The following is a 21709-nucleotide window of genomic DNA, read 5'->3' as shown; positions in this document are numbered from 1 at the left end:
GGGCACCACTAGAAAAAATTCAATGCCAATCTGGTCAAAATGGTCCAAAAATTGATGCGCGTCTGAACTGTACGTAAATTGGCACTGACAAGGGTCATAAAATTTACCAAGGGACTCTTAATGTGCATCATCAACTTTTACACATTACTACATGAATTTTGATGCAGCTTGAAGAGTTCCGAATATAATTTTATATATGAAAAATTTAAATAATATCTAAGTATCAACATCGTTTAATCAGTGAACAGCAAGTGTTGTCAGCCTCCTTTTTGTTTCAATTTGCCGCAGTTTCTCGTGGACACTGGACAGCAGGGCTACTACGAAGCTCAAAACTCGAACTTCGTATCGTACCGTCTCTCTCGCGCTCGTATTAAAAATATAAGTGTCGGAGGGACCGCACGACACGCACTTCGAGTTTAGATTTTCATAGTAGCCCTGCAGTATAACCTAGCGTGTGTGGCCGGCTTTATGCCCAAACTTTCTGTGCTTGTCTACGGTGCTTGTATAATTACTTATTCTGTGTCAAATGTCACGTCATTGTCACTTAATTTCTTTGAATTCTGTCCATCTTGCAGTATCTCTTAGTAGTCTGTGCATCTTGCTTAGTTTCACTTTAGTACTCTATATAGGTTTGCCTGCTGGTGAGTTGGCTATAACTGTTATTGTTTCCGTATTTAAATAAATTAATATAGCCCGAAAATGTCCAAGAGAAAGGGAGGAGTGAAAATACAAGACTTTGATGACAATATCGAAGAAAAATCTGGCGTAATCGGAAATACGCAAGGAATAACCTCAAAAGCTAAGGGTAAAAGTAAGAAGAAAAGCAAGGGTAAAGCTGACTACAGCGACAGTGACGAGGGTGGGAAAGGCGATCTGAAAAACCACATGTCTGATGATGAAGTGGTTCCTCAGCCTGCTGCGAAAAAATCTCAAAAGAAAGGTATGCGACGTTGAAATAACTATGTTGCAGGCGCATTGTGAAATAACGAATTATAAAGAGAAATAATAACAAAATTTGTGTCGTAGGTAAAAATAAGAAAAAGGGTGCAGATTCTGACGACGAGGAAGATGATATTAAATCCATAGACAGCAGCAATGTAACAAATACATCTAAGACGCCAAGCAAAGGTGGCAAAAAGAAGAAAGGTTAGTCCACAATATAATTTATTTGAACTGCAGGGCTACTACGAATTTCGAAACTATCATATTGTACCATCCCTTTCGCTCTTGTATTAAAGTAGTAAAAGTGTCAGAGGGACAGCACAACACAAACTTTGTGTTTTGAGTTTCGTAGTAGCCCAGCAGTTTCTTATCCAGATGACATGCCATATTCGGAGTATATAAATCGAAACCCTATTTTTATTTATTTAAAGTTCTAGCAGAAGTGTGAAGGAATGTGTTTCTTTTTGCTTGATATTTTTCCACTTGAAAAGCTGGACTTTAACAAATATTATTTATTGAAGGTAAAGGAAAAAAAGATGATGACTGGTCTGATGGAGGCAGTGATGTTGAACTCAAGGAAGTCTCTGAGGATGAGATTGCAAAACCCGTTGTCAGTAAAAAGAAAAGTAAGTGATATTCCTTATTATTATTATTATTTTCTGTCACAGGGCATTGCCAGGGGGGACTAGGGATGGGCAGCTGCCCCCTCTAGAGATTCTAAAAAAGTTGCCAAATGTAAAGCAACCAAACCAGTCCTAAGTCTTTGACTTGATTTGCTTGATCGATCATTCCTGTATATTGAAACAGAAACTCAAATGAATTCACCAATCACAATAAATACCTACAATTCATAATTTTCTCATTTTCCATATCAACTTGCCCCCCTGGGCTGGCGATGCCCTTGAATAGAATCTACACAATAAGTTAAAGGGAATTACAGACCTAGGTATGACAATATAACAAAGTAATAAGTCTTTTTTATTGTTACCACACACCACAGCTGTTCAACTTTATTCTTGAAGCATTCCTATTTTCCATCCATCCATCCCAGCCTATATACGTCCCACTGCTGGGCACAGGCCTCCTCTCAAAACAAGAGGGCTTGGGCCATAGTTCTCACGCGGGCCCAGTGCAGACTGGGAACTTCAGATGCTTCATTGAATTGCTTCGCAGGTTTGTGCAGGTTTCCTCATGGTGTTTTCCTTCACCGCAAAGCTCGTCGTAAATTTCAAATGTAATTCCGAACATGTATTTCGAAAAACTCAGAGGTGCAAGCCTGGGTTTGATAACCCATGACCCTCTGCTTGAGAGGCAACAGGTCAAACAACTAGGCCACCACGGCTTAATTCCTATTTTAATTATGTTTTAATACCTATTTATATAGTCACCCTCAGGAGGTTAAACAATTTCCTTTCATAAGCTAAAAATTAATAACCAGCCTACTTCATATAATTTATAACTCGTTTTGATTTCCTAATATGTATTACTTATTATTTTTATACTTGCTAGATTTAGAGTACAAATTTAATTTGATTTGAAGAGTGACATGTAGTCAGTTCTAGTGTAAGCGCACTGATTAGCTCCCATGGAAGAACAAAAATATGGGCTAGTTCCTGATACTGTGAGAATTTCAATAAACCCTATACTCAATTTGCGGTCCACCAATCTCCTATGAGTGGCCCACTTTGTATAAAAATATTCTGATTTTCAACCTTTTGACAATCAATGCTGTAGCTTGTTGCACCTTTGTATCTTTGTTCTTAAGTTTCTAGTGTTACTAACATGATATGGACCAAATTAGTTCTGATAATAAAAACCTTTTATTTTATTTTATTTTTTATACACATTTACGACCCCCACAAAAAAAATTAAAATATGGCTGATCTGGTGTATTAGGCAGTGCACTAATTTTTTTAAAAGTTTAATTTAAGTAATTTTACGTTAAGTTTTTCATATTAAAGTAAAGGCTATAGTCGGCTTTCCATAGTGTATTGGTCCTTCTATTAAATGGACTCTAGTCTGGATTCACAAAAAATCCCAGTGTTCATATAATGTGAGGGCAGATTCATTATGGAAATTCGACTATGGCATTTAGGAATGTATGTTGAATTCTCTTTTCAAAAAGTATATTTTTGCAGCTAAAAATAAAAAGAAAGATAAGGCTGCTGAATCATCCGATGAAGAAGATCATGATGATTCAAAATCGGTTGTGAGCAATACGTCTAGCAATGCTGTTAAGCCTGCTGCAAAGTCTAAAAGTAAAAAAGGTTGGTATGTCAGAGAGTAATCTGTTAACCCATGTCAGCATATTTATAAGATAAATGTGAGCAGAATCGATTGAAATGCCGTATGAATTATGACAACCGCATTTTATAGACCCTCCAAACTATGCTATGCTATGGCATCCAACATGCATATAGTCACTACTTTGAAAAAATCTCGTATCTAAAATCAATATGTCAACAAAATTGAACCTTGACCCAATGGTCATAAAGTGCACTCAGAAAAGTTATCCATTTTGAGATACAAGTTTTTTTTAAGTAGTGACGATATGCAGACATTTCACAGTTGTTCTTCTTAAATCCACTTACACATGAAATACTTAGATTCTGACTGTTAAGGAATGATCCTTTCTGCCATAATGCGTAATGTCAAAAACGCTAAACGCCATTTTGTCATTTCGCGTAAAAAATAAAACTATACATGCATAATGCCAAATATGCAGAATGGTCCAGTGAAATTTTCCGATTGCTACATTTCACGTTTCTAACTGTATGTGCTTTGTGATATTCAGGAAAGAAAGATGATTGGCCTGATGAAGAAAGTGATAAAGAGCTGAATGAGATTTCAGAAGAAGAGATTTTACCAGTTAAGAAAAAGGGTAAGTTGGTTGTGTTTGTTAGTTTGTTGAGAATAGTCATTTGGCTATTGATTTAAAATGAAAGGTGAGTTTCTAGAGTGTGTCCTTCATCTTTTCACTTTACAGGGTTCCTTAGTCAGCAGATAATCTATGGAGTGTAGAGGGAATGAGCACAAACTTTGCGCATGCGTTAGGGTCAGTCGAAAAGTGTTAAATAGGCGGTGCTGTAGTAACAAGGGGCTTAATTTTAGAAGGAGCTTTAATTTATTAATGTTTTTAACAAATCACTAGAATTAAATCACCATCCACATCTTACATCAGTTACTTTAGGATAATATCTATTAAATTATCTCAGACACTTTGTTACTCTAGCGCCAATCTGGTGGGATTTGGAACTGCTATTTACCGCTTAAAGCTGGACACTTTTGCAACTTGTCCCCTGATAGCTAGTGGTGGACTGTATGGAAAGTAATGGGAAGATTGATGGAAACACGGGTTAAATGATAGGTTATTTAATAGGATTAAAGGACAATATTATGTATTGAACCGACAGATCGGGCAAACAAATCACAACTGGCAATGAACGTAAAAACATATTAAAAAAGCAAGTGTCAAAAAGTATAGTTATAAAGAAGGTCATACCGCAGCCAGTCGCCAACATCCCCTATAGGAGTTGTTCATCCTTCCCGCAAAAAATGTTTAAGGAATCTTTAGTTTTGTCAATCCGGAACCATTTGCTGAGAGTGACCGGAAACGCATTTGGCTGTTTTTGTACCAGTAATTGTACTTAGTTACTATGGTGTTACAGGAAAAAATAAAGGGAAAGCTCCTGTAGATGACGTTGAGGAAGAAATCAAAAAGTTAAATCTAAAAGAGTCACTGCCGGAGTTTGAAAAGCCTAAAAAATCCAAGGTATAGTAAATGCCGCCAGTTTGTTAAATGATTGTTATTTTTTTCTGTTATTGCTTCATTTGTTGGTTTTACTGAATTGTGTTTTATGTTTAGGGCAAGATAGAGGATGACAGCGATATGTCTGGAGATGAAGATAGCAAGGTAATTAAATTGGCTTTGCATTAATTTAGTCCTGATATGCTGTACTTTTGTAAGATTTTAAGTTTTAGAGTCTTAAGCCGGGTTTAGACTAGCAAGAAAAATCGTGGAAGTTGCAATACATTGCGAGGCCGTAAAGCCAACGAGTTTGAAGTAATGCTACTTGCACGATTTTCTTGCAGGTCTAAACTTTCACATTACAACATTAAAATTAATTCATATCTATCATCAAAGGCAAAATTGTTAGATTTCACCATCATTTCACCATCATTTCATTCATTCATCATCCATTGATTAAATTTATTTGACGGGTAAATGTGATGCCGTCTCTATTTGTTTTGTTCGAATAGATAGAGACATCATCACATTTATCCGTCAAATAAAATTAATCAATGGGTGGTGAAACAGCCCCTTAGTTTATCTTTTACCTGCTACATGACCATTCTTATTAATTTCTAGGCCTCTGAAAGTAAAGAGCCTGCAGAGAAGAAGATGAGTCATAAAGAGAAAAAGAAGTTGAAGAAAATGCAAGAATATGAGAAGCAGGTAGAAATGATGACCAAGAAGGGAGGCCAGGGGCACAGCGAACTGGACGCCAACTTCACTGTCAGCCAAGCGCAGAAATCTGCTGGTAGGTTACCATGTATTACTAACTATCTGGTCACGGAGGCCAAAAGTGGTTCTTGGCCTCCAACACCAGATCCTGGGCCAGCTCCTGCCAGCCTTTGATCCTAATCCAAAAGGTTTTTCAGGTACTATTGCTGTGGTAAAATTATTGATAGTATGTGTCCTGGAAAATAAAGGGTTAAACTGTTTCATAACTTTCATAAGCTTAGAAAATTTATGGAAACTGCTAATAATTCTCAAGTTTTCCTTAAAACTTTGATATACTTACTACCATCCTGAATTTTTTCAAATTTTTCCTCCCACCGGTTTAGATTTTAGGGGGGGGGGGGTTACACGCCCGATTTTAATGCAAATTTGCACCAAAGTTGAATATTTCACATAAAAACAATGGATCGAAAAATCGTCCTAGCAAACCCCTAATGGTTTTAAAAGACCTATCCAACGATACCCCACAGTATAGGGTTGGATTAGAACAAAAAACACCCCCACTTTACCTCAATGGGAGGTACCCTAAAAAGATTTTTTTTAATTTCTATTGTACCATTTTGTCGGCATAGTTATGGTTATGGTTATATCCGTGCAAAATTACAGCTTTATAGCATTGATAGTCCCTGAGCAAATCCGCGGACGGACGGACAGATAGACATGGCGAAACTATAAGGGTTCCGTTTTTGCCATTTTGGCTCCGGAACCCTAAAAAGACTCCAAATAACCAATCATAGCCAATTTCTTAATTAAGTTTCTATTTGTTTTTCTGATTAAATACCGTGCAATATTACGAGCTCTCTTTCTTTCTACCTCAGGTCAAATGGCAGCCTTAGAAAACGCAGTGGACATTAAAGTGGAAAACTTCTCGATAGCAGCTAAAGGCAAAGATTTGTTTGTGAACGCGAATCTCTTGATCGCTCACGGCCGTAGGTACGGTCTTGTTGGACCCAACGGTCACGGCAAAACCACACTTCTTAGGCACTTGGCGCAGCGTGCCTTCCCTCTTCCTCCCCATATAGACATTTTGTTGTGCGAGCAAGAGGTCACGGCTAGTGACATGAGCGCTGTTGATACTCTCCTGGAATCAGATGTGAAGAGAACTGGTTAGTATTGCTATTTTTGACATTATTTTGAAATATTCTTTTTATTTGTCAATGTGGTGTTCAATTCGTTTTTCCTTTGTTTTTAGAGCTGCTCAAAGAATGTAAAGAGTTGGAGGCCATAATCGAGAAAGGGAATCTCAGCAAACAAGAGAGATTGAATGATGTGAGTGTACCTTTATATGGTTACATACATGTGAAAAGGCTCCAACGCTACTTTAACATCAGATTATTTGTATGCAGAAACGTACTAACATTCTATCCCGCGCGAAGATACTTGCATAAATTTGGCAAAAAGTGCAAAAAAGTTACCGTCAAATATTCTTTAAAATGTCATCCATCATCTACTTGACAATACATTTTTTTGCGAGAAAGGAAAACCAATAAAACTGTTTTTGATCAATTTAAGTTTTAAAGTTGTACCTATCTTGTTTCGAACCGTTATGTAAGCAAGAACGATAATGAAAGTACACACACAACCTACACGTTGGAGCCATCCGGCACCCGACCCGCACCGCATCGCCTTGGAAGTGTAGGTGATTCGTTGACGCTACGGAGTTGACGTAGTGAACGCATGCCCATACAAATCCATATATAAAGAATACTACGGACCACGGAGCAGGTGGACGCCTATTGAAAAACAGTATGAACAGTGCTAACTGCACGGTTTTTCTCTGTACCCGCACTCGCAGGCCTACGCCAGCGCCTGCTAGCGTAGCCCATAAGCGCTCGTGGCGAGGCGGTGCGAGTTGGGTGCTAGGTGGCTCTAATGAGCTGTGACCTTTACCCAAACAAAAAGAAGGTTCATTTCAAATAACCTCACATTAAATTTGTTATTTTACGTGTGCCAGGTTTACGCGGAGCTGAAGGCGATAGGCGCGGACTCGGCCGAGCCTCGCGCGCGCCGCATCCTAGCCGGTCTTGGCTTCAGCCGCGAGATGCAGAACCGGCCCACTAAGAACTTCTCCGGAGGGTGGCGCATGAGAGTGTCTCTGGCCAGGTAAGGAGGCCTCAAGAAGCATTTTTTTTTTGCTAATTTATCTTTCATTTATTATGAGCCCGGTGAGAAATTGATTGACCGTTTTATTACAGAGCCCTCTACATTGAACCTACGCTGCTGATGCTTGACGAGCCTACAAACCATTTGGATCTCAATGCCGTAATTTGGTTGGACAAGTAAGTTAATCCCACCACAGTACTTACCTGCAGCACCTGCTTAAGTATTTTCGTAGTTTATATGAATCAGTTTTATTTAATACTTACTTGTTTATCAGTTACCTCCAAGGTTGGAAGAAAACTCTGCTCGTAGTATCCCACGACCAGTCTTTCTTGGACAACGTATGCAACGAAATTATCCACCTGGACCAACAGAAGCTTTTCTACTACAAGGGCAATTATTCTATGTTCAAGAAGATGCACGCGCAGAAGAGAAAAGAGCAGATAAAGGAATACGAGAAACAGGAGAAGAGACTCAAGGATCTTAAGGCGCACGGGCAGTCCAAGAAACAGGCCGTAAGTCAATGAACGCTTTATTTCATACAGGTTGCAGAGATTTAGGGGCTGTTTCACCATCCATTGATTATTTTTATTTGACGGATAAATTTGATGCCATCTCCGTCTGTTCGAACAAATCAAACACAAAAGAGACGGCATCACATTTATCCGTCAAATAAATTGAATCAATGGATGGTGAGACGGGGTTAATGAACTGTAGTTAATATTAATCTAGGTATTTTTCAGCAAGTGGCTACAAAATATCAGTTTTTATATATTTCCCTTGAATATGCGCCACACCTTTATCAAAACTTTAAAAAACTGCGTACTCGTAATGACAACCGTTATACTGATAAGATTCATGAAATAAATATTCAAATAAGTTTCATCATAATAAAATAACAGCTGAAAGCGAATTTTTTTGAGTATTTTTATTATTTTAATTTTATTTTTATCTAATTTTTAGTTCACTGCACGCCTGCTATGCGAATTGTTACTATTGCTAATGTTTTAAGTACAGTTAGTGCAAACAATCTATCTATTAGAATCACTTAAAATATGTTACTACGGCCTTATTACGGCGGAATAAGAGTCCGTGGTATATATTCTTGGAGCATTGGATAATTTCTTATTTTTACACTCGACTGTACTAGTCAGTGCCAGAAAGACCTGGTGAAGCCAACATTTTAATGTAGCTACAATAGCTCATATTCTAATGTTATTACAGTTTCGATAAGGATCAGTTTTAATTTGCTTTAGAGAATTTAAGTATCTTATTTTATGTTTCCTAAATAATCTACAAAATATTGAATAGTATAAATAAGTATAACTATCTCCGCAAAAATATGCTAAGCGAATTAAGACTTATTTATTAAAATACTAGCTAAGTGCTGACACAGAAGAAATTTTAATTTATGTATAACCAAAATTTAATTAGTTGTTAATTAAAATTGTTATATATATTTATAGATACGTACATATGCAACTGTGGTGGCAACCAAAGTGCTATAGCATAATAACAACTACTGAGGTTAATATCAAAGCTAATGCGAAAGCACTAAGTCCGGCTGACCTTACTTAAAGGCAGTTAACGTCGAAACAAAGAAATGCTTATACTGTATAACCATTCGTATTAGTTACCCAAGAGTTATTGACCTGATAAGCTGATAACGATGCTTGGTTAATGTGTAGCCAAATGTTACTAAAATAAAGGGTGTTACAAAAATACCCGTAAAGCGGAGAGGGTGTTAATGGTCCCTTATAAAGAGCCCATTTGCAATATTTAAAAACCGAAATATCACTGTATGACTTACCGCCACTAAAATTAAAGAGTAAACTACGCAGAATGTTTATAAATGCACGTTTTGACCTAATATCCGAGGAACGACAAAGGTCGCAAAATAGGTTGTATGACATGACATTGTAATATATTTTTTATGGGCTATTTAATTTATTATAACGTGTTACACGTTACGAGTATATACAAATAATTCGATCGTTTCATCAAACAGGAAAAGAAACAGAAAGATGCACTGACCCGTAAGCAAGAAAAGAACAGGAGCAAAGCGCAGAGGGAGGAGGAAGAGGCGGCCGCGCCGGTCACCCTGCTTCAGCGGCCCAAGGAATACCTAGTCAAGTTCTCGTTCCCCGACCCGCCCCCTCTTCAGCCGCCCATACTGGGGTTACACAGTCAGTATAATATATACCCATATATAACGTAGATTCTAACTACAATAATAAGCAAATGTACATTATGTTTGTATAACTCTTTCTTCTTATAAAACACGTGCAACTACGAGTAACATACATAACAGGAGACAGACGTACGTATAGCTTGACGCGTGAAATAAAACATAGGCTAAATTTTTTATCCCTATGCTCCCACGGGATCGGAATGACATACTGAAACCTCAACGCTGGGTTTGAAGTCAGGAAATTTGGGATGGCTGTTTTTATTGCAACGGAACTTGAAGGAGGCATTCTCACAGAAATAGTAAAATCCCGGATTTCCAATTCAGCTGCCGGATCTAATGGTATATTTGTGCGAAGCCGCGGGTAAAGTCTAGTAACTAAGTCATAATTGTAGACTATATTGATCTTTGGGGTATAATAGTACATTGTGTCTTAAGGGCGGTAAACAAGGAATTACGAACGAGAGTCTATTAGAAGCCCGAAGTCGAAGACTGAGGGCTTTAATGGGTCGATGTTCGTAATTCTAGCACCGCCCGTGCGACATCCAATATTTTTCATCACATTTGCGAGTAAATTTTTATATTTGTAAAAGGAAAACTAATATTTTTTCAAAAATTGCCGATACCGCTGACTATGCCATGCAGTATCACACTCTTTTACCGACCTTGGGCTTCATGACAACAAAATTAGTACGGGCACTGACTCATTTACCGACCACGGATTTCATGACAAGGACATTAAGGTCGAGGGTTTTATTTGGGGGGTTGCAAGCAAGGTAGGCTGCATGTTTCGACACTGTTTACGAGCAAGTGTGATGAAAATCAATCAAAATAAATATTTTTTTATGATAATGATAACGTAAACTTAACAGCAGCGCGGACGAGGGCTATGATATGACAGGGCACACGTTATTAATTTGTTTCCTTGCGCTGCTTGATTTCTAATTTTATTAGTGGCCAGTTGCTAGACAGTGTAAGAATGGAAACTTTAAAAAAAACTTTGTACATGCGTCGTCTACAATTATTAATAAATGTTTATTCAGACGTGGACTTCAACTTCCCTGGTCAGAAACCTCTGTTCAAGCAAGTAGATTTCGGCATAGACCTCAACTCGCGGATAGCCATCGTCGGCCCCAACGGAGTGGGCAAGTCCACTTTCCTAAAACTGCTAGTGGGTGAGCTCAGTCCTATCCGAGGCGAACTCATCAGGAATCATAGACTGGTAAGTACTTACACCTTTGTTTAGACACAACGGTCAAAATAAAGCGAGAAGTATTGGTTGAGCCACAATCTGCTATCCGTAAGGCGAACGCTGCACAAATAATAATATTTTCCCAATGGTGTTTTTTTTATTATCTATGAAAGGGAGGAAAACGAGCAAGAGGATCATGTGATCACTACCGCCCATGAATACCAACAACTCAAGGAGAGTCACTGGTCTGTTGCCGGCCTTCAAAGAATGTATAAACCCTTTTCCTAAAAGCCCCGATGTCATGTGGAAACACTGCTGATGGAAGTCGATTCCATAACTTCACTGTACAGTCGCGAACCGGGACAAACAAACATTACAGTATGATTTGCGAAAAGTATGCGAACTTTGGCGCGTCCTGGAATTTAGACTTTTCCCGCGAATCGTGGGTTCAAACCCCGGTTCGCATCTCTTGAGTTTTTCAAAATTCATGTGCGAAATTACATTTGAATTTTACCACGAGTGAAGGATAACATCGTAAGGAAACCTGCACAAAGCAGCGAAGCAATTCATGGTGTATGTGAAACTGTGAAGTTCCCAATCTGAACTGGCCCAAGCCCTCTCATTCTGAGAGGAGGCCCGTGCCCAGCAGCGGGACATATATAGGCGGGGATTATGAAGTTGATTGTCTTGTTTCGCAGCGGATAGGTCGCTTCGATCAGCATTCCGGCGAGCACCTGACCGCGGAGGAGACCCCCGCGGAATACTTGCAGCGCCTCTTCGGTCTGCAGTACGAGAAGGCCCGCAAAGCCCTCGGCACGTTCGGGCTGGCGAGTCACGCGCACACAATCAAGATGAAGGATCTCAGCGGCGGCCAGAAGGCCAGGGTCGCGCTGGCTGAACTCACCAATATGGCGCCCGATGTTGTCATTTTGGTAAATAGCAGCGATCACATTTCACACTATTTATTTTATTATTCTGTCCCGTAACTCGCATGTATGATACACTTGCATAGAAAAATGTTTGCAATCCTGCTTATATCACAAATGCGAAAGTTTGTGTGTGTGTGTGTGTGTGTGTGTGTGTGTGTGTGTGTGCGTGCGTGCGTGCGTGCGTGCGTGCGTGCGTGTGTGTGTGTGTGTTTGTTACTCCTTCACGCTAAAACGGCTGGACGTATTTATGGACGGTATGTAGATAGCTGGACATCTGGAATAACACATAGGCTACTTTTTATCCCGATATTTACACGGGATGGGGATAAAATCGTGAAATAACAACTGTTGGGCTTAGAGTCATGAAATTTGGGATGGTTGTTTTTAATGCAACGTTGATGAAAAACACGGATGTAATTTTCGGGGATTCCCGGAATTTCAAGTCAATTGCTGTATCTAATGTAATGACTTACGAGTGCGAAGTCGCGTGTAAACTCTAGTTTATACTAATACTGATTAGGATATGAGCCACGAAGAACTTCTTCTTCTTTAAAACTGTCACAAATCCTAACGTTAAGTTGATTTGTACCTACCTACCCTATAAAATTATACTTTTAATAATTGACCCAGGAGACGTTACCATAGCAACCAACTACACTTAAAAGTTGATTGACCCTATTCATTTAATAAGTCATGTTCATTACACTAGGTTACATATACTGCTCAAAAGAAAACAAGGGCCACGTGAATTTAATGGGTGAAACGAAAATACTAATAAATATAATTATATATAACATTCCTTGTCTAAAATTGGTTTTATTAATAAAACATAAAACAGTACAAATGCTTTGCATTCAATCAAATGTATTCAATTATAAAAGAAAATATATTTTTGATTTCATTTTACCGGTAAAATTCAAGTGGCCCTTATATTCTTTTGAGTAGTATATTATTAAGTAGTAGGTATACGACACCCTGATAGGGTATAAAAGTGACAATCCTTAACACATTCAGTGCCAAGAACACGCTAGGCGCGTTCTCTGTTCGTAGGCAGTTTTCGCTGCAAAGCGGAAATACGCTGCTACGCGCTACGAATGCGGCAGCGAATGTGATAAACTATTTCACTTTAATAACATGCTATTACATTATTAATTTATTATACGGATTAGAAGAGCGATGTCATCATAATACTAATGCTAATATAATATGTTCTTTATTGTAAATTTTCTAAATATAATTAAATTTCAATTTATCACATTTAGGGGCTGTTTCACCATCTTTTGATTAGTGTTAACTGGCGGTTAGGTGTGATGCCATCTCTGTTTGTTTTATTCGAATAGACGGAGACGGCATCACATTTAACCGTCGGTTAACACTAATCAATGGATGGTGAAACGGCCCCTTAAGTATGAGACTACGCTCACTAGCACGTTTCCTAACCAACCGTCGCCGTGGCGTGTCATGTATGCGCTTGACACTACCTGACACGTTCCTATTGCGGCCATGACATAACACGGTGTAGTGGGTAGAGACCTTTAATGTTATCTGTTGCACAGGACGAGCCCACGAACAACCTGGACATAGAGAGCATAGACGCGTTGGCAGAAGCCATCAACGCGTACAAGGGCGGCGTCGTGATCGTGTCCCACGACGAACGGCTCATACGGGAAACTGATTGCGCGCTCTACGTCATCGAAGATCAGACCATCAACGAGGTTTGTACCGGAACAAGAAATGAGCTTCTGTTAAAAAAAACATTTTCACTATTCATGCTCGTAAACTTCGTATTTGTTCTGTATCTAAGCGGCATTAAATGACTTTTTATGCTCTAGTGCATAAAGTAAAATCTTTGTCTAAGACCAAGGCAATCAGGTGCCAACAGCCACAAACAAAGAAGTTTACAATTTTTTTGTTAATCATTCTTAATTTTAATTAATAAATCAACAAAATACAACATTGCATGAAAAATAAAAAATACCTAGTAAAGTAAGTACAGTCACGTGTATACAAAAACAAGGTTGAAAATATAGTCATACATTGTATCATATTTATCTATTACTGAGTATTCATTAGTATTATGTAATCACAAACTTCAGAAAGTTGCATACTTAAATAAATTCCATTTAAATGTATCCACCTCGTGGGCAAAAATTATACATGAATTTCCATATACATATAACCACACCAATTTGGCAAATATTTGTATAATTCATAAATATGTAAACACGATTTGATCGTTTTGAAGAATTACTGTTTTGTTAAGATTACATGTCTGTCTCTTTCGTAACCTGCATGTACATACTACGAATCCATACTCCATTACAATAATATTATATACTGGTGACCATTACGGTATACATAGACACCGTGAATTATTTATTTGTGAAAACCCAAAATCCGTTGCGTAGTTTGAAAGATCTAAGCGTACAGACAAAAAAGCGACTCACTATGGAGTGATGAATTGAAAGTAACTCTGTCTGTTCCGGTATCACGTCGAAACCGACTGGGTTCGAATGTCAAGGGCTGAACATAGGGTACTTAGTTTTTATCTCCAAAAGCAACCCTTACTGACTGGAGTGAGCTGGATGAAATTTGGTATGGATATATTTAATTTTTTATATACCATCAAGATCACCAAATACTTGGAAACGTCCAGAGTGGTCATTTATATCGACTAAGCCAAAGCGATCAAGTTGTGCGGGTCATCCACTGAGGACAGATCCACTGAAGCATCTATAATTTGCAATCTTTAACCAAGAACTGGCTACAGTGCGGCTCTACCACTAACAATTAACAATATAATTAAAATAAAAACAAAAAAATGCTTAGTGCACCTTTCTGAGAATGACCCTAAACTGAAATACTCAATAATATTTACAAGTCAATTCAATCTAAGGACTGTCAAGTGCGTCATAGAATAATCGTGAGATAGACGTATGCAGTGACAAGTCCGCACTGTTTTCGTGAATTGTCAAATCAGTTAAATATACAACTTACGATTCTATGCCAGTCAGACAAGGTTTGTTGTTGCAGTCTGGATACATATTTATGAATCAAACGGCGTATACAAATATTTGCCAAATTGGTGTGGTTATATGTATATGGAACCCATTCATGAATACTTATTTTTGCCTACGAGGTGGATACATTTAAATGGAATTTATTTAAGTATGCAACTTTCTGAAGCATTTTGTGATTACATAATACTGAAACAGTTTAATGAATACAATTTTTTGGTGTCAGTAATAGATACATATTTATGATGAAAATGTGTGGCTACATATTTTTCACATACTTTTAGACGTGACTGTACATAATTATTGTTTCCACTGTTTCTATTTAATTTCCTCGATATCGAAGTGAAAAGCAGAGTGTAAAACTCGATCATTAAACCCATTTCCCCCTGGACGTGTCTATCGACCCTCACCCGTTTTAATTTCTTGTTGTACATTGTACAAACTGACATTTGAATACAAGCTTTTTTACTGACTGTACTTTTTGTTGACTGTACTTGCATTGTCATCCAACTTACGTGTGTATGCCAAATTTCAAGTCAATCCGACCGGTGGAAGCAGGTGTAAATGAACTTGCAAGATTTGACCTTAAAGAGTTTTTCGAAATATTTCACACACAAAATTAAATTACATTTGAAGTTTACCACGAGCTTCACGGTGAAGGAGAACATCGTGAGAAAACTGCACAAACCTGCGAAACAAAAGAATAGTGTGTGTGAAGTTTGTAATCGGCACTGGGCCGGCGTGGGAACTACGGCTCAAGCTCTCTCATTCTGAGAGGAGGCGGATGCCCAGCAGTGAGACGTCTATAGGCTGGGATGATGATGAGTTAACTACAAAACAAAAATTTCCTGGTTATTAAATTTCTTATATTATATTCTAGGTCGACGGAGGCTTCGATGACTATCGTAAGGAGCTCCTGGAGAGTCTCGGGGAGACCATCAACTCTCCTTCCATCATCGCGAACGCTGCCGTACTACAATAAGATATATGTTACAATTGTTATAATTATGCGACGCACGATTGTACAGGTAAAGCGCCGTAAGCTCGACTCAGTAAGCCATTTTGTACTCATCAAAGAAGTCACTAGGGAGTTTAGTGTGAATAGGTTGCCCTGTAGGTCGAGCTTACCGCAGTTTACTTATAACCAGACGATCTAAAAGTTGTAAATACTTCCGGAAAACGTTATTTTTATGTGGATTTAAAGTATATTTCCCTTTGTGACTAGAAGCTGTATTGTCTAAGGCCCAGTTTAGACTTGCAAGAAAAATCGTGCAAGTTGCATTACATTGCGGCGTTCGATTGACTACTACATGCTCGTCGAATTTACGGCCTCGCAATGTAATGCAAATTGCACGATTTTTCTTGCAAGTGTAAACCGGGCTTATCGCCCGCGGCTCACGATCGCATTCACCATCTCTTTCTATCCTCATTGTATACCTTGCCTTGAGTGATTCCCACCTTCCAATCTAGCTATTCAACCTAGGTTGGATGTTGGGAACTCCAGTGCCATCTTCCAACCTGCCTCGGGTTGGATAGTGGGAATATAATTGCTTTAATTTTATAATTGCTATAATTTTTCTTCCCATCTTCCAACCTGTACTAAATAGGGTACAGTCACAGGTAATTCTATATAGTCAAGTCGTTGGTACGTTTGTATGTTTATATTTATGTAGGTTTGTATTTTTGTCTGTATTTAGATTTGTCCGGCGATAGCGTGTACCGTAGGCTTGATTTTTTTTAATTATATATTATCTAGCTCAGTCAAAACCTAAGTACCCATTCGTCATGCAAATTGGCTCTTGTTTCAAGAGTGACATCATACCTCTTCACATTTACTTGCATTATAATATAAAAAATAGCTGGCCATATTTAATTCATGGTCTGTCATTGAAATTAGTGGCTGTAATTATGTGCAGGTTGGAAGATGGGAAAAAAAAAACTATTATATTCCTACTATCCAACCTAAGGCAGGTTGGAAGAATGGCACTGAGAGTTTCCAATATCCAACCTGGGTTGGGAATCACGCGTTGCCTTGTGACAAAAATAAGTGGTAAAAACAATAGTGATTCCGAGTGCATTAGACAATAAGGCCTCTGTTAGTGCGCTAGTGCTTCGTCTCTTAAAGTACTTACAGTAGCACAGTCAGCTATAGAGAAAAGTAACATTTTGTAAGGTTACGTATCCATCAGAAGAAAAAGGAAAAAATCCTCCAATTGACTTAATTTTCCTGTCCTCTCGTTCTGCGCAGCTCTGCTGAATAGGCCAAGCGGAGCAAACTCTGTTCATACAAAGCAAACGAGAAATAAGTTTGCATTATGTGAGTCGCCCCCCTCCGCTACCACCACACCGCACTTGAGTCCGCATCGTTCGATTTTGTAGTAAACTGTCCACAGAATTAAAACTATTGAAGTCATAGTGAACTTTTCATACGAATCGGCTTGATATTAACACACCCTGCCATGGAATGATGGTTTTTCGACATGCGGAACATCGCTAGATGGCGTTAGTATCGTGAGGTCTGTTTGACGTTTGCGTCGCGCTCGTGATTGGTCAAATGTAATTAACCGAGCCAATCGCAAGCAAGACTGAAACGTCAAACAGACCTCACGATACTCTAACGCGATCTAGCGATATTTCGCCTGTCTTTCTGGTTTTTCTGTGTATCTATATTTCATTTTGTATTACCGATATGGGTTTTACGGGATGATCGTAAAAGTAACAAAAATTTGGAATTTAAATAAAAAATACAAAAAGATTCCGAAAACCAATCTTAATTTGATTGCTTGATAACGATATCTCTTGTCCGGGTGAGCGGTTAGTTCCAATGGAGTGCTAAAAGTTTCTCCATGAGGGCTACACATAGATGTCGCTAGTGTCGCTGGTTAAGTGACTAAATAAGAAACAAACAGGCTAAGATATTTGGTGCATAGGAAAAATTCGTATCTGTACCGTTGTCCAACGGTGGTGTAGCGGTATAGCACGCGGCACGGAATGCCGAGGACCTGGGTTCGATTCCCAGCGCTGGTCTTATTTTTCTGGTTTTTCTGTGCATCTATATTTCCGTTTGTATTTTCGAAAAGCCCTCATTAGCCGGCGGTACGCATTCCTATTACAACCAGCTGCAAGTATTTTCGAACTCCTTTTCGAGGACTTGGGGTCCGCCGGCAAATCTCATTTTACTTAAGCGTATCTTCTTGGACGCGGAAAGCCTAAATCGTCGGCAGGGAGAGAGATAATGCCAGAGTTTCATGGGACTAAATCTCACTCATCATCGTTATATAAGTACCCATGTCCACAAAAACAAATTGGTTCCTCAAACCCAACACAGTATTAACATTACGTTTTGTGAGTGACTCGCTTCCTACAAATTGTATAAAATAATCAAGCTCCTATAAATTTATTTGTAGAATCTGTAAGTATTTTTAGAATCAAAAGATAGACTGACAGCGTTAAATCCAGACCTATTCATATTCAATTTCTTTTAGTCGTATAATCTCGTTTGTAGATTAAATTTATACACATTTTTCATATTTTTGTCAAGAATTTTGCTCTTCAAGCTTGCTCCTAGTGCATACCTATTAATATAAAACAGTGCCTTATGTCCTATGCACCAAGCGATACAGTCAGCAACAAAGTGGATGAGTAGTTGTGCTCAAATGAATATTCTCTATTGTACTGCCAAGCTAATTAAAGTGTACTGTACGTAGATCATTTTGACCACCACAACTGCTCATCGGATTTTGTTTCTAACTGTCCAGCAGAACAGAAGCAAACCTAATGTTTAAGCAACACACGGTCTTCCTTAATGTGCTTCAATAGATACCTACTTCACAAACATGACGAGCAACAAGCGAAAATGATAATTTATAAATTTATCTTGATTTAGATGTTTTCCAAGAACCCTTTCGGTGCCCTCTTAGTTACATTATATCATTACATTAGACTTTAATGTGTTTTTCAATCTTTTTCATGACACGACGCCTTTAGTATTAAGAAATATTTCGCGACCCCCCCTACCCGTTGCTTTTTTTCATGTATGTTATTTTGTGACAAATATTATTACTTAACATTTTCTTAATAAATATTTTTAAACTATTTTTTTTACTGAAGTATTTTTCCCAGCAACTAGGGGCCTCGCGCTCGCGAACCCCCTAAAGAAGCTTCGCGACCCCCCAGGGGGTCGCGACCCACAGGTTGAAAAACACTTTAATGATTAAAGTGTCATCTTCATTCAATGGGGAATGGATTAAAATTTTAGAAACGCTTGAAACTCTTTGTCCATACGAATTACCTTTCTAACTAACATTAAAAAATATCGATTTTTCAGTAGCATCAATTAATTAAAAAAAATTAAAGAGTTTTCTTTACCGACAAATTACGATAGTCGGGTCGGTTAAGGGTTGTTCCATAGCCCAGGACAAAAAACTTTAAAAAAGATTTTGTGTCTTTGACTCGTTCGTTTTGACAGTCAGGATAATACCGACATGGAAATACCGACTCTGTTTTTCATGTCGACACCCATAGAAGCTCATGTCAGTTTCTATGGGCGTCTCCGTCTAGACCGGTTCTAAAAGATAAATTAAGCTTGAGATCGAATTGTCATGTTTATGGAACAAGGGTCTGACAATGTTATAGGATAAGGACACTTTAGTCCAATATAAAAGTTACAGTGTAGACAGTCTACTTCTCTTTAAAATCCGAAAATCTAATAACAGCAAAAGCGTAAAATGATCACGCTCGTTGACTTAATGCAAGATGGTTATAGTCTTTTTCCACCTCTCTCGGCAGTTTTGTAACAGTCCGTAATTATTTTGCATGCATTATGAATATTATGATTTTTGTGAATATTGTATGAATGAATTCATCGATTCGATTAACATTATATTTATTAAAAATGTTTTTACCTATGTATCATATTTGTTATTTGTACCAAACCGCTCAAGGTGCTGTGCTACCTTTGATAGGCCATAGGAGCAATTGTCTTGAGTCTTGATACGTTGCTGTTAATATTCAGAAATATACCTTCTGTTGTAAAGTCTTGTGAACCTGTTATTTTGATAGTAACACATACGAGTAGAATCACCCAACATTTTCCGGTTTACCTGTAAAATCTTTAGGCTCCGTTTCCACCAGAGGTGTGCGAGTATGTGTTGCGAGGAATGTGTTTTTCATGAACCAATAGGAACGCTTCATTTATCTCACCTCGCCCCGCTCAGATGTTTCCACCACAGCGGTGCTGTGCGAGGATAGGTAAATATAGCGTTTCTATGGGCTCATGAAATAGTAAATTGTTGCACCAAGCAGAAAGTTATTTACTATTGCACCGAGTGCCGATTTGGAGCCCGAGCGTTAGCAAGGGCTTTAATAAGCACGAGGGCAATATACATTACCTAATGCGAGGTGCATAATCTGCTTTTCTTTCAACTATTACAGGAATAGTAGACGAAAAAAACTCATGCTAAACATTAATAGGAAAGAAATGTCACCAGCACTCGATGATTCCATTTTTGTAAGTTTACATTCGCACTCTCAAAAAATCTCCACGGAAAATTCGCAAGGTTCCCGCCAAATAGTTTTTTTTTAATTTCTTACTTTTTTTTGGCAGAATTAGTATATAATTATAGCAGATATTTTTACCCGCGATCTGTCAAATTTAGGATGGGCACCAGGTTGGCCAACCAATCACACAAAGTTTTTTTTAAATATACGGCTACTTACTATTTTTGATAGGATTGGTAGCAACAATTTTTTGTAGGTACGCAATTTGTCAAATTTCATAGGACCGTCTGGTTGACCAACCTAACACTAGATTTTTTTACACTATGCAGGCTAATTTTATTGCAAAAATACTCGTGCTACCTCTTTGGTCGTACAATTAAAAAAAATCTAAAACAATGCAGTTAAGGATTTTCATACATTTTTCCTGCTCTAGAGCAGAAAAGTCCCGCTCTGTGCTGGGTGTTTAGTGCGGTTATGATGAAATTAAAGCATAGTTGGAAGAAAAATAAATTCCTCGCAACACTCTGGTTTCCACCAATGATGTGCGAGGTTGTGTTACGAGGAATGTGTTTTTATTAACCAATAGAAACATCTTCGCACATCACATCTCTAGTGGAAACAGCTGAACGGAGCGAAGATGTGTAAATGAAGCGTTTTTATTGAAATCTGTTAAAAAAGAGCCGCCTGTTGACTCTTAAAGTGCGTAAACCCTCAACTATCTTACTTTTATACATGGGTTGGGCCCTGAAGGCCTTACTTGCATTTAGCCTTGGCGAGCAGAGCACCTTAGTTGTATTATTGTCCGGGTAGCAAAATGACTTGGCTGTAAAACGACATAAGGTCATAATGTTTTACTAGGTAAATGATCTGTTCTAGTCTTGTAAATCTATTTAATACAATCAAGACCTTACACAAAAAGTCTTCCTGAAATTTAGACAATTGTAATCATGGCATTAGATAAACAAGTCATTTTGCATACTTGGTCAGTGTACGACTTTATGCTCTTAACATTAAGACCGTGTATACATATTTTTGCAACTTTGGTAGTGTCGATTTCTTTGCCCTTGACTGTACTACTGAGATGTTATGTATGCCAAGGCTAAATGCAAATAAGACTTTCGGATCTAACCCAACATAGTCGTTTTAACGCGTCTGTCTGTCTTTACGCGCGCTTTATGTGAAGGTGCATTTACAGCGCATACAATTCTCAGAAAGCTAATAAGTAGGTACAATCACCAGCAACAATATCTGAGAACACAGACTGCATTAAATATCTGATGACCGGAAGGACGTGCAAGATATACTGAGCGGCAAAAAATC

At 38.3% G+C, this 21709-nt stretch overlaps 1 protein-coding gene across 1 annotated transcript; it reads left to right on the top strand.

Moving 5' to 3' along the window:
- The first annotated feature begins 541 nt into the window (after positions 1–541).
- Positions 542–19797, top strand: LOC141426493 (ATP-binding cassette sub-family F member 1). Its single transcript, XM_074085431.1, has 18 exons — positions 542–940; positions 1027–1146; positions 1464–1568; positions 3081–3209; positions 3737–3823; positions 4611–4714; positions 4808–4855; positions 5312–5483; positions 6283–6570; positions 6657–6733; positions 7419–7567; positions 7660–7743; positions 7842–8079; positions 9573–9750; positions 10796–10974; positions 11643–11876; positions 13430–13588; positions 15771–19797. The coding sequence occupies exons 1-18, from the start codon at positions 700–702 to the stop codon at positions 15870–15872; spliced, it is 2694 nt and encodes an 897-aa protein (XP_073941532.1). The 5' UTR covers positions 542–699; the 3' UTR covers positions 15873–19797.
- The last annotated feature ends 1912 nt before the right edge of the window (positions 19798–21709 follow it).

Source organism: Choristoneura fumiferana, chromosome Z, assembly GCF_025370935.1.
Source record: "Choristoneura fumiferana chromosome Z, NRCan_CFum_1, whole genome shotgun sequence".
Lineage (NCBI taxonomy): Eukaryota > Metazoa > Arthropoda > Insecta > Lepidoptera > Tortricidae > Choristoneura > Choristoneura fumiferana.
This window is presented reverse-complemented; position numbering and strand designations above follow the sequence as displayed.